Source organism: Phyllostomus discolor, chromosome 14 (genome assembly GCF_004126475.2).
Source record: "Phyllostomus discolor isolate MPI-MPIP mPhyDis1 chromosome 14, mPhyDis1.pri.v3, whole genome shotgun sequence".
Lineage (NCBI taxonomy): Eukaryota > Metazoa > Chordata > Mammalia > Chiroptera > Phyllostomidae > Phyllostomus > Phyllostomus discolor.
Window position 1 is genome coordinate 47,951,073 of NC_040916.2, and position 12,518 is coordinate 47,963,590.

Genomic DNA, 12,518 nt, shown 5'->3' on the forward strand with positions numbered 1-12,518 from the left:
ATATATATATATTTGCTATACATATGAGTATATCAAATGAGTATACTGAGTATAGATGGAAGAAGACATGTGTGTGTGTACACACACACACATAAAACAGGACAGAATTCATCCCTAGGAAATTCTGTATCTTTACAATGATATTTACATATTGTCTAGAGCCTCTAGGTCACTCTCTCCCAAGATCCCAAGGTTAGACTTCTTATTTGTTCTCTTCATTGCTCCTGTTAACACCAGCTCAAGCCTACATACTATTTCAGTCTAAGGATTTTCCCAGAGATTTGTTACCCAGCATCTCACAAAACTGTTATTAACCTGGCATTGTCCCAGTTTACAAAAACTACCCCCATGCCTGTTTATTAGAACCGGAATGATCTATCCATTTAAACCTAGAACCTAGGTTAGGTTAGGCAACTACAGCAGGCCATCAAGCGCTTGCCCAAAGCCCTAGGGGTAACCTGTGGAGGTTTTTTTGCAATTTTATGAGAAGGGTGAATCAATAGCTTACAGTGGCATAACCTTGTGGAAATTATGAATATATGTAATGTATATGATCTGCTTTGTGGTTTTCCTCAGGCCACTGAAAGTGGTGGAAAACCACAGAGGAGATCAGAAACCTAACAGCAAAAAGGCCAAGTATGAGGATTTGAAAACATCTGTGAATGTCCCACTCTGTCTTTCTAGCTATTTTCCAAAAACAAATGTAATTTTTAAAAACACATGCTCCTATTCTCCTTTTTTTAAAAATTTATTGATTTCTTTAGAGAGAGAGAGGAAGGGGGGGAGAGAGAGAGAAGCGTTGACTTGTTGTTCCATTTATTTATGCATTCATTAGCTGATTCTTATATGTGCCCTGACTGGGAATCAAACCTAAACCTTGGAATATCAGAACAATGCTCTAATCAAATGAGCTATCCAGCCAGGGCCCTGTTTTCCTATTAATTCAGTACTGAGAATTGAGTATTTCCATTAATAGAGGACATTATTTTTGTTATTGCTGTTAAGATTCCTATGATACTTTTCTATAGTAGTCTCTCATTTATTTTTGTGGTAAACTTCAAGGTCGAAGGTGAAGGAAAGTAAGTGATTATGGAGAAAATAAAGTGGAAAGAGAATTTATCTTATTTTCAAATGGGAAAATTCAGCCCTAGAGAAGCTGAATAATTAGTCAAGACGACAGAGTAAGGTCTGATAGAGATGCCTCTACCCTCTTCTAAGATTACCCGACATCTAAGATTCTGTCTTATTTCTATTACAGTCTGTCATTCTAAGGTTCTCTCTGCTGCCCCATGAACAATGCTGCCTATGGCATCTCCATAGCATAAAAGCAGATGTCCACCTTGGCCAAGATAAATAAACCCAGACAGGGCCAGGGTCAATGTGACCTTCTTTGCCCCATTATGAAATCTGAGCTGGCTTTGCTGGGCGGTTAAGAGATGAGAGATTCCCTATTAATACACGTATCTATGTGCCAAGCCTTGGAAACAAAAGCTAAGAATGTGGCATGGGGGAGGAGGTAGGATAAGTGATAGCAGTCTGAACTTAGAGTCCCTTTCCTTTGTCCAGGTCCTAGGAAAGATAATTAAATTCCTAGGTTGGAGTGAGACAAAAAAGAAATACTTCTGTGTCTAAAGAAAGTATACGCCATTCCAAGGGTGTGTCAGCATGTGATTATATACAAAAATGTATGTGGATATCTATGTCTTATGTTCTGTGAATTCACAAGTATATATATGTCCCAGTGTGTCTGCAATTTAGTCATATTAACATGAAGATATTATATGTGTAGATGAAATCCACCCCCCACCTCTCTAATACTCACATCAGCTGCCTTCTTCTCTGCCAGCTCCAGTTTCTCCTGGGCATCCTTCAAAGCTTCAGAATACTTGTCCAGCTCATCTTCAGTCCCTTTCAGCTTCTTCTGCATAGCTGCCAGCTCATCTTCTAGCTATAGGAGCCCCAAGAGTCACACACAAGACATACATACACAACAATGCAGGCTCAGAACCTGGGATCTTCCTGACAGACCCCTCAGCTGAGCTTCTACTTTATCTTCCCCAGAAAGATGTACTTTCTCTCTAGTCACTTCCAGCCAACTGCCCCAGGAATTATGCTGGCTTTGGCCTATGACCCAATTATCTCTGATCCTAAGATGATCAAGCCATGCTGGGTTTCTAAGACTCTGGGATAATAAATAAATTAAGGTGTAGGTGCCTATAACTCCATCTAAGGGCAAAGAGATGCTATATGCCAAGCTCCCACCTTTTCCTCTAGAAAAGTGTTCTTCCAAAATGTGATCTACTCCCTCTTAAATCAAGGAGACCCACTGTATCTTAGAAGGGGGCCACTGACTTTCCCAAGATCACACAAGTAGTCTGAGTCAAATACCCTAGTTGTCCTCTGCCTATCCAAGTAAGCCTGGGGAAGTAGATGAGTGTCTCCCACCCAAATAAGGAGCTGGTACCAGTGGTCACTGCCTTTTCCATGAAAATTCTTCCATTGAACAGTCTTGCTCGCCAGTAAGTGAGAGACACCAGTGCCAGTGCCTACCTGTTTACTTCTTTCTTCCGCCTGCTTCTGCTCAGCTTCAGCTTGCTCTGCCCGATCCAGAGCATTCTCCTTGTCCAGCTTCAGCATCTGCATTTTTTTCTTGATGGCCTCCATCGCGAGCAGTGACTATTTGTGAGCTCACCTGTGAACACGGGGAACTGGAGACTGGGGCAAGAAGGGAGGTGCTGCTGGCTGAGTGAGTAGGAGTCCCCCAGACTTGAGCCTTTATCTCTGCTCATGGCTCCACCTCTTGTTCCTAATATGGTCCTTCAGGCTCCTTCCAGTCCATCATTGTTCTCCTGGGAGAACACAGGGTGAGACACTTTGATGGACTGACATCACCAGCAAAGAAAAAAATTGAGAACAGCTGAGGCTGAGTTTAGACAATGGAAAGTGGGGGAGGGGACAGGCTCATGCTGACCCTGAAACTTTCCACTCACTCTGGGCAGCTCTATGGGTGTTTTAAAAGAGCAAGGAGAGGGGAGGGGAGAACACCAAAATAGAGGAGGGCACTTTGGCAATTCTGGAATGGTAGTTTTCACTCAGAGGGTCCTAGTTGCTCTTCAATTTCCTCTTACCCTCACCTGGAAATGTGTTGGATCTGATCAAATTCCACTGGTTGGGTTTTACCTTTTGACTCTTGGTATTTAGGAAGCTTGAGCAACAGTGAAAGGGGAGGTCACTCATGATCCTTGACAATTCCCCCAGATCCCCCAGATCAAATTACTTTGTTATTTCGAGAGTCTTTAATTGGCAGGGAGACACATTCCTCCGTTCCTCCCCGTTAAAAGCCACAGGGGAGGACTAACAATGCAGGGTTGGGATCTGAAAGGCCATCCCAGAGCATCAGGTGGGGTGGTGGAGAGAATCAGGGCAGAGTCAGAGTAATCCAGATAGGATCACGTCCTTTTTCCCCCATAGTGATCTTTAAATAGAATGTCGATACCCACCCAGACCAAGATCTGTATCACTCCCTCTCTTCTCACCCTCTGCTCCCTTCAGATCCGCCACCCCCACGCTGCACACACTCATCATCCTCATCATCATTACCAGTTCTGTTCTCCCCAGCCTAGTTCCAGGCCATGCTCATTTTTCCACTTGGACTTGGAGCCTTGTTATTGACAGGTGGCAGTTGGTTCCAGTATACTGGCACCATGCAACCTGAGACTATACCAGGGGATGGGGAGACACTTTTCAAGGTGACCAGAGCTATGAGGGAGGGATATAGGTGGCTCTAATTTGTCATTATGTCACGATAGATGGGTAGTGTTAATACTAAGCCCCAGCAATAGGGGAAACTGAGACAGAAGGCCAAACTGGAGCCCACTCTTGAGAACTTCCAGTCAGTAGAGGTAGTTGGCAGATAGACCACCATCAGCTGACTCTTGAAGGAAAGAGAAATCAAAAATTCCTGCTGTGGGACTAAGGAGCAAGACAGGCCCAGGGTCAGGAAGTGGTGGGTAACAAAGGGGGGGATTAGACACTGGATAAAGAAGAGGACAACACGAGTACAGGAGAAGATCAAAGATATATCGCTTTTGGTACAAGGGGAAGATATAGGAAGATTTTTTTTCTTAAAGATATTTTTATTTATTTTTAGAGAGAGGGGAAGGGAGAAAGAAAGAGAGGGAGAGAATCGACAGTGTGTGGTTGCCTCTCACATACCCCCTCTTGGGGACATGGCCTGCAACACAGGCATGTGCCTTGACTGGGAATCAAACTGGCGACCCTTTGGTTCACAGGCTGGCACTCAGTCCACTGAGCCACACCAGCCAGGGCAAGATATAGGAAGATTGGATACTCAGATAAATGCCAGTTCTTTCCTGCTATCACACCAGCCCTCCAGCTTAACAGTGAAATCCATGTAGGCTGTTCCCAAAGGGGTCCTGGAAAGAAAAGGTTTGGTAAAAAAGATAGAAGCCCCAGGGTCCCAGAGGTTGGAGAGAGTGTGATGCCAAATTGCCCACTGCTGTAAGAATATGTTTGACATTTAGTTGGTTCCTATTAAACAACCCAATATCAAACATATCACACAGAAACAGGCAGGAGAGCTTTGGTGATCATCTGCCTCTTCCCCACTGCAAAGAAAGGACAGAGAAGAGACACCAGGTACCAAGCATGGTTAGATGAGGGCCATCTCCTTGGGGAAGGGCACTGACTCCTCTTTGCCTCCCAAGACAGCCTGTTCTTACTCATCTGACCTTCGTGCCATCCCTGTCTCAGCTCCTCTCTTACTGGTGCCTGGCCTTTGCTAGATCACGGTGGCCTAAACCAGGAAGGATATCTGGCAGGGCTCCACATCCGGGCACCTATCCTTCCCAAAAGCTCCCACTCAGAGCTTCTCCCCCTGATGTCACGGCCCCAGCACACAGAGGATCAGGAGTGTCAGCAGCTCCCTGTCAGCCTTGCCACCTGCTCTCTTCAACTCCCTTCCAGCTGTCCTAGGGCTTTTTGGGGGTGGGGCATGGGGGCTTGCACATCCCACTTTATCCTTCCAGCAGAACTTCTAACCTTTCCAAAGCACTTCCACAAGACAGCTGAGGGCTTTCCAGTGGACATCATTCTGGAATCTTTCTGCTCTTAAGTGCTACAAACGAGTAGCTGTAAAAGTGAGAAACTTCTAGAATGCTTGGCTGCTTCTTCCCATCATTTTGCCCCTTCTCACCTTCTCCCCACGTCCTCCAGGGATCCTCCTTAAAGTCACCCTTGGATGTCCAGAAGAGAAGAGTGACCTGTCTTACTGGCAGCTCCAGCCTGGGCTCCAAAGAAGATTTATGGTCTCCTCTGCCTGGCTGATTGAAACTAAGACTTTGTAAGATCAAAGGTAAGGGAGGAAACCCCCTCTGTCAGGAAGCAACCTGCAGTCTTTAGGACTCTCCTCTTCTGAGGCTTTGTACAACTCCTGGGTTAGGTGCTCTAAGGGTCTTCCAGCCTGCTTACTTTCTGGGAGATCTTTCTTCTGAAGAGAATCAGGTCTGTTGAATGCCATGTGGCACGCAGATGCTTCTTTCTACTGTGACAGAGAGGAGCCCAAGTTATAGCTGCACTGGGGGGCTTGGGTGGAGTCTGGGTGTGGGAGGAGGATGCTCTGCTTTAGCCCCGAGGCCTGTTCCATGTGTCCTTGTTCCCATTAGTCTGAACACCCTCCTCCCTCCACACACATACCAATTCCACAGTGCCCTTGATGTAGATCAATAGCTTGTCCCAAGCCCCAGTCAATTCCTGTTGTGTGGCGCTTGCCTTCCAGGCGAAGACAACAAATGGGTATATAAGCCCCAAGGTAGGCACCCATGGTGTTGTCTAATGTCCTTGCTCCTTTATGGCTCTCAGTAGGGGGTTGTGTGTAATTGTTACATTCCTGACCTTCCTTTTTACCCTTGCTCCTTAAGTTGTAGTTCTCTTCTCTGGGAACCTTGAACCATCCTGGAGAGCCAGAGGCTGAAGGGAGAGGCTGGGAAAAGGACTAGCAGGAGTTGAAAGGACTTCAGTGTTTGGGGCACTAGGGGAACTGAGGTAGACAGGAATATTGATGTAGGAGAGTAACAGCTCTCTTAAAAGGAGACTCTGGATGGCATAACTAGGCAGAAACATCAGATGGCCTCTGATGGAAGCTTCCTAGCTCTCCTGGGAGTTACCATCTATGCAGCTATTTCAAACAAGATTAAGCCATTCTGAACCAGAGGAGCTGGGTGAGGCAGCAATCACAGAGGGAAAAGGGACTGGATGGGTATGATAGGGTGAACTACTCAGCTGATGTGATGAGAACAGACAGACTAGGTAGAGAGGATCAGAGGCCATGGGCTCTGTGGGGGGCCAGCCTGCCAATACTGGAACCAGCCTGGCACTGACAAGCCCTGGGGAGAGAGGCCAAGGTCAGGGATCACGGCAGAGGGGGTGGGGCATTCTGTGGGTCCAAATGAACAGAGGAGAGAGAAATAAAAGTGGGGTTGGTGAGGAAGTGTTGTGGGAAGTGAGGGGTAGCCATTAATGGAGAATATAAAGGAAAACTTATTGTGGGATAGAATGAGGGTTAAAAAAGTAATTTCCCTCTTACCTTCTAAGTCTAGCTGAGCTGATAAATCGATAGACAGGTTAACAGGAAAAAATGTCGAAAGTTTATTATACAAATGCACATGGTGCGGGGGTGCCATAAGAATGAGACCAGAAACACATTGGGCAGTTGAGGCTTATATGCCATTCTGGACAAAGGAGAAAAGGGAGCAGGGGTCTGGGATTTCATGTGGGAAAAACAGGCAATTTACAGGTAGGTGAGAAGAGTGAACACACTGGGATACTGATTTTACACCGGGGAATCTAGTCAACAGGCCTCTGGATCCTTCCTATCTAATACTAAGGTGCATATGCTAAGATTTCCTTCTGAGAGCAGCTTTTCCATCCAAATCTCTTAGGTAGGAAAGGGGGAGGGTCAAAGGTTCTTTCTGAGTCTTTTGTTTCATAATGATCAGCTTATAGTCAATATCCCAAGACACATTTTGAATGGCAAAACTTTGGTCCCCTTCAACAGGAAAATGTCATTTTGGGTTACCATCTATTGGACAGTGTGTACCACCCCTCTGCTAAATGCTTTATTTAATCTATACAAGCAACCCGAAAAGATAGGCATTACTTCTGTGACCCAGAAAGCTAAAGCAACTTGCTTAAAGCCACACAGGCAGTAAGTGACAGAGCCAAGATTCAAACCCGGACATGTTGTGTTAAAGCCTCTTCTCCTAACGCCAGGCTATGTTGCGCATATGTAGGAGGCAGAGGGCAGCAGGGAGAGATTTGAGAGATGACGAAAAGAAGTGAAGGCAAGATGGACCTGCTGGGAACCAAGGGCAGGGGACAGGCAGAAGAAACTGGAGACCATCTCAGGTTTGTGCTTTGAATCCACACCCCGTGCATGTGGTTCCATCCCCTATAAAACTCCTTGTACCTGTCATTACTTGTTCAACGCCTGCCTTCCCATCAGCCTGTGAGCTCCATGTCTAGTTTGGTGTAAGACCTCATGAGTAGTTAGTTATTGACTATAGATAAGAGGGCTTGGGAAACAGGGCTGATAGGGGCTAGAGGATGAATGAATGGATATATAGGACAGAGATGGGGACAGGCATAGAATGGAGAATTACATCTGAGCTGCATAAAGGGACTAACATGGGAACTGTGATGTGCCTGGGTCACAGGGAATCTCCTGAGAGGGAAAAGGGGGGCATACTTACTGTGTGCCAAGCACTGGGCTTGCTCTCCACATACATTATCTTATTTAATCCTCTTAATGTCCTATCAGACGGGTATTGTCCCCAGTTTCAGAAGAGGAAATTGAGGCTCACAGAATTAACTTACAAATGGTGACAACAATTAGGGGAAGCTAGACTTTGAATCCACACCTGACTTCCAACCTGTGCTCTTCCCTCTGTACCCTGCTGCTTCTCTGTGCTCATCAGTAGGGTGTATAGGGAGCAGGATGGACCCTATACATGAAAAATATACATTGAAGAGAGTTGACATGAAAAATATACATTGAGGGATGGAGACAGACTTGTGGGAAAGGGGAAAGAAAAAGTGTAAGTTTTGCCATGAAAACATAGCCACAAGAAGTTGAGGGCAGGAAAATATCAACGTGAAAGGACGAATGACCAACTTAGGTGTAGAAGGCGAGAGAGAACAGGAAAAAGCGTTTGAGTGATTACATCAGAGTGATGATGTGCTGAGGCAACTGTAACTGACTGCAAAATGGGGGTCTCTCCATAGTTAATGGTTCCCAAAGGGGAAGGGGTGGGAAATGGGAGTTCTATTTTATTTTTTAATGGCGGGGGTGGGGTGGGGGTGTATTTCTCTGGTTTGGGATGTCATTTGAATGTAAAGTGACTCTTATACGCAGTGCTTTTCCAGTTTTCTTCACATTTTGAATGACTTTAGACTTATTGCTCTTTCCAGTCCCTATAAATTCCACAACTACTTATTTCCTTATATCTGTTATATTACCTGCCTGATCCCTGAAGGCATTTGAGATTGGTACGCTGTCATTTTGCAAAGGTGTGAATTCAGGCTCAGAAGGAAGACTTATCCTAACATTCCACAATAACTGCCTGGCTTAAAACCTAAAACCCAGGCCTCCTGACACTCAAGCACTGCAGTGCCTGTAGGTTGATAGCTACATTCGGAGTTATCTGTCCAAGTGTACAGAAAAAAATCAGCGTAGGTGAGATCTGAGAGGTGGTGAGCAAATCCAGGAAGTTAGATATTTAGACAACAGTGAATGAGCACTCTTGAAATAAGTTAAGATTCAGGGCTGCAAGAATGAGCCAAGTGGTGTAAGTATGAACCTTAACGGGGTGTCCAATCTTCTGGCATCTCAGCCACACCACAATAAGAGTTGTCTTGGGTCATACATTAAATACATTGCAACACGTAATCACAGGAAAATCTCTTAAAAGTTTTAAGTAAATTTACGATTTTATGTTGGGCTACATTCATAGCCATGTTGGGCCATGGGTTGGATACCCCTGCAACAGTTTAAGAGCTAGCTTCATTTGTTAAACCAAATCAGGATTCTCTCCCATTGTCCATCTCTCCACCTCCCCTCCCCACACTTACATCAACACTGTATATCTCATTCTGACCACAAGGTGTCACTCTTGTTTTTACCACTGTTTTATAGATTATTTTCCAAATAGCACCAGGGCTTCAGAGGTGTGAGTGGGCAGGTGACTAGCTCCAGGTGTGTTTTGGAAAGGAAGGTCCAGGTGGTAGGGGCTCAAGAAGGGCAGGTTACTGGGCATGATGAAAATGAAAGGACAGTGTTTCAGATGGCATCAGAGTCTCTCCACATAAAAAGCTTTGCCCATCTGATTTAGTTCCTGCTGGTACTGCTGATGCTCCTTTTCAAACAGTTGGTGTAGGGCAGCCTGCCGGACCTGATGGGGAGGGCAGAAGAGAGTGTGACATTTGCCCTCTATTTCCTCCCCACCCCCTTTCTCATTCTCTTCCCCCTCCTCCTTTCTCATTCTCTTTCCCAGGTTGCTTTCCCATCACTCTGTCATGTTCTCTTGGATCTAGACTGGGCTGTGACATAAAGAAAGGCAGCTAAGAGGCAAAACCATTGGAGGAGAAGCCAATTTCTCTCCAGGGGTGAAGCCCCACGTTCAGCAAATATTTGCTGAGAACATACCATGAACCAGGAACTCTGCCAGCACTTGGGATACAAAGATGGTGACATGACAGCAATTGAAGACCCCAGAGTCTCACCAAGATGAGGGCTAGACTGAACTTTGGAACTTTGTAATGTTCCATCCTCAATTGAATGCAAAGAATCTTACAAAAAAGAGTTTAGGCATTTAGAATTAAAGAGTTCATGCTCTGGTGTAAAAGTGAAAACCTTAGAGGAAAATACAATGGGTAAGTAATGGCAGAGACTAAGAGCTTGGGAATCCCAATGGGCACAGGCACAGAACAGTAGTGGATGAGACTTAAGGTCACTCTTGCTAGAACTCACCATCAGTAGTTGCTTGCTTGCCAGTGCCAGCTCCTGTACCATGATATCCCTCATCCTTAGGGTGGCATAAGGGTTTCTCCTCTGGCTCAATGTCATCTGCCACAGACAGTGAGTGTGTGAATTTCGCCACCTGCCCCAGGTATAGTGGTAGGGGTTAAATGGATTAGAGTTAGGAGTGGAGACAAAAACCCCTGTCAGTGAGGTTGCTTCTTCACCAAAAACCTCTGTAAGAGTCAGAAGACTGCAAACTCCTTGAAAGGGTAACTAGAACCGGCTTAAAACCTACTATCAAGTTCATTATGTCCTTTAATCATCATAATAACCATGTGTCACAGATATTAATTTTTGCTTTATACAGACAAGGAAACTAAAAGTTCAGGTGAATTGCCCAGGGTCACTTAATGGCACACCTGGGTATCAAATCCAACCTAAGGATTAATTCCTTCCATCATACCGGTGATTCTCAACCCTGTCTAGACACATTTGTTAAGGTTTTTAATCATACATAAAAGGAATACACATATATATCATATAGTGTGTACCCTTTGCTCCAATAACCCCATGGAATTTTTAAAAATCAAGTAGTTTTTACAGATCAGTAGAAAATTAAATCTATACAGAAATAAATAAAAAGCAAAAGCTTCATTCTTCTGCCCTAGTCCTTCTCAAGTTACCAAGTTCATGTCTCTCTAGAAAAGTTTTTTCATATACCAGCAAGTATCATTCTTTTACATAAAATCATATTTATATAAGCAGTATTGCTTAACAAGTTGGACTTTTCACATCAGCACATAGGGATTTCCTTCATTCTATGTAAAGGCTGCCTAGTATTTTCGTATTATAATATTAACTAGCTGGGTGATTTTTAGCTTTTTCACTTTTATAAACAATGCTGTTATGGATGTGCTTGTGTACATTTTAGTGCTTCCGAAGGATTCCTAGAAGTTGCTAGTTCAAAGGGTATGTGACATTGAAATTGATCAATTTTATCAAACTGCCTTTGTAAAAAGGGCTACCTCAAACTCAAATCCCACTAAAATTGTATGCATCCTTGTTACCTCACATTCGTGCTCTCTCTGGGTATACCTCTGAAATCTTAAAAGAAGTCTTATCCTATCCCATCCTGGGCTATTTTAGTCATGATTTTCTGGGTTAGGACCTAAGTATGTGTTTTTATAAAAAGCTCCTCCAAGGCCCTGGCTGGTGTAGCTCAGTGGATTGAACACAGGCCTACAAACCAGAGTCACCGGTTCGATTCCCAGTCAGGGCACATGCCTGGGTTGCAGGCCAGGTTTCCAGTTGGGGGTATGCAAGAGCAACCACACATTGATGTTTGTCTCCTTTCTCCCTGCCTTCCCCTCTAAAAATAAATAAAATCTTAACCCTAGATAAAGGAAATATAGAGCCTGGTCTTTTGAGTTTTCTCATTCATTCAACAAATACTGCATCCCTACCACGATTAGTACAATGCCAGGCAACAACTACTTGCTCCAATTTTCCTTTTGAGAATGGTAAGCAAAGGGCAATAAAAACCATCGTCTATACAGCCTAACCTAGCGGGGAATTGGAGGCTGATCTCTGCTAGTGAAAACACAGCTGCTTCTGGCGCCCCCCATACCTGCCTTCCTTATTGATGTGCCCCTAGCAAGATTAAGCAGAGCTGAGAGGTGGCTCAAGGATAGGAGGGTAAAAGGTCAAGGTGAAAGGTAAGGGAACAAATAGAAGCAGAGATTACCTGTCAACCAACTTCTTAAGTCCCAGGGACCTTTGAAAACTCTGCAAGAAAAGGCAGTTATGATGATCTGTCCTTATCTCCAGTACTTCACCCCTAGTACCTTATTCTAGTGGGAAACACATAGATATTTCTTTCGAGAGGGGTGAGTTTCCTAAGGGAGGTGGGAAGCTAGCTCTGCTCTTGTCAGAATTGATCAGAGAGAACAGGTAGGGGTTGGTATGGCATAAGTACCTGAATACCTACTATATGCCAGACATAGTCTCCCATTCCTGTTACATCAAGGGCCTCTCTCACAAACCTCAAGGGAAACCCCCTCCTACCCAACCCCTCCTTCCAATTCTGCATACCTCTTCTACCTTTGTCACCTTTTCCGTAGACATGTCTACAGACTTGCTTGATATGGTCTTGGGAGACTGAGCGAGCTCTGTTTGGTTCAGTCACCAAGGTTTCGGTTGTCATAGCAACATTTCCATTTCCAACAATGACCCTACTAGTTGATTGGTCACCTGGCCTGTTGCCCTGGAGATCTGAAAGGAATCCTGGTTCTCCAGGCTTCTATTAGTGACACAGGCAATCTTATGAGCAAGAATCACAGTCCCAATTTTAGGATTTCTTCTGTTGCAATCCCATCGAATACCTGTATGGTACCCAGTCCCACCAATTTCTTCAAGGCAAATCCTCACACTGTACCCTATTAGGCAGGTGCAGAGAACATATCATATGCCTGTTTTACTAAAA

General features: G+C 44.7%; 2 protein-coding genes and 1 long non-coding RNA gene across 12 annotated transcripts in view; 1 reads left to right on the forward strand and 2 right to left on the reverse strand.

Annotated features, from left to right (window-relative positions):
• Window positions 1–2,787, reverse strand: part of TPM3 (tropomyosin 3) — a 27,976-nt gene extending 25,189 nt beyond the window's left edge. For 4 of the 9 annotated variants that reach the window (XM_036015387.1, XM_036015388.1, XM_036015385.1 and 1 more), the window contains exons 1-2: window positions 2,551–2,767; window positions 1,823–1,948 (exon numbers count right to left, since the gene is read on the reverse strand). In XM_036015387.1, the coding sequence (XP_035871280.1) occupies window positions 1,823–1,948; window positions 2,551–2,664 (240 nt within the window). In that variant the 5' untranslated portion in view covers window positions 2,665–2,767. Of the gene's footprint in view, window positions 1–1,822; window positions 1,949–2,550 lie in introns of all 9 variants that reach the window. The other 5 variants (XM_028502490.2, XM_028502489.2, XM_028502488.2 and 2 more) reach the window with 4 other exon arrangements.
• The window catches only part of LOC118498166, a 9,547-nt gene extending 3,067 nt beyond the window's left edge, over window positions 1–6,480 (forward strand). Inside the window, exon 3 of the long non-coding RNA XR_004900686.1 lies at window positions 5,236–6,480. This is a non-coding gene — a long non-coding RNA (uncharacterized LOC118498166). The remainder of the gene's footprint in view (window positions 1–5,235) is intronic.
• Window positions 6,481–8,829: 2,349 nt separating this feature from the next.
• C14H1orf189 (chromosome 14 C1orf189 homolog) lies at window positions 8,830–12,277 on the reverse strand. 2 transcript variants are annotated; one of them, XM_036015393.1, is made up of 4 exons: window positions 12,137–12,277; window positions 11,781–11,821; window positions 10,046–10,175; window positions 8,830–9,467 (listed from the first exon to the last, which is right to left on the reverse strand). In XM_036015393.1, the coding sequence occupies exons 1-4, from the start codon at window positions 12,158–12,160 to the stop codon at window positions 9,366–9,368; spliced, it is 297 nt and encodes a 98-aa protein (XP_035871286.1). In that variant the 5' UTR covers window positions 12,161–12,277; the 3' UTR covers window positions 8,830–9,365. The 2 variants fall into 2 exon arrangements, with proteins under 2 accessions (XP_035871286.1, XP_028358304.1); XM_028502503.2 differs by having other exon boundaries at window positions 12,128–12,277.
• Between the last annotated feature and the right edge of the window lie 241 nt (window positions 12,278–12,518).

Excerpts from the sequence above, each read along its gene's own strand:
- C14H1orf189 (XM_028502503.2), bottom strand. The coding sequence starts at position 12,160 with ATGTCTACGGAAAAGGTGACAAAGGTAGAAGAG. Across the intron at positions 11,822-12,127 it reads AGGTGACAAAGGTAGAAGAG|AGTTTTCAAAGGTCCCTGGG; the intron begins GTATGCAGAATT and ends CTTTTCTTGCAG. Across the intron at positions 10,176-11,780 it reads CTTAAGAAGTTGGTTGACAG|GTGGCGAAATTCACACACTC; the intron begins GTAATCTCTGCT and ends TACCTGGGGCAG.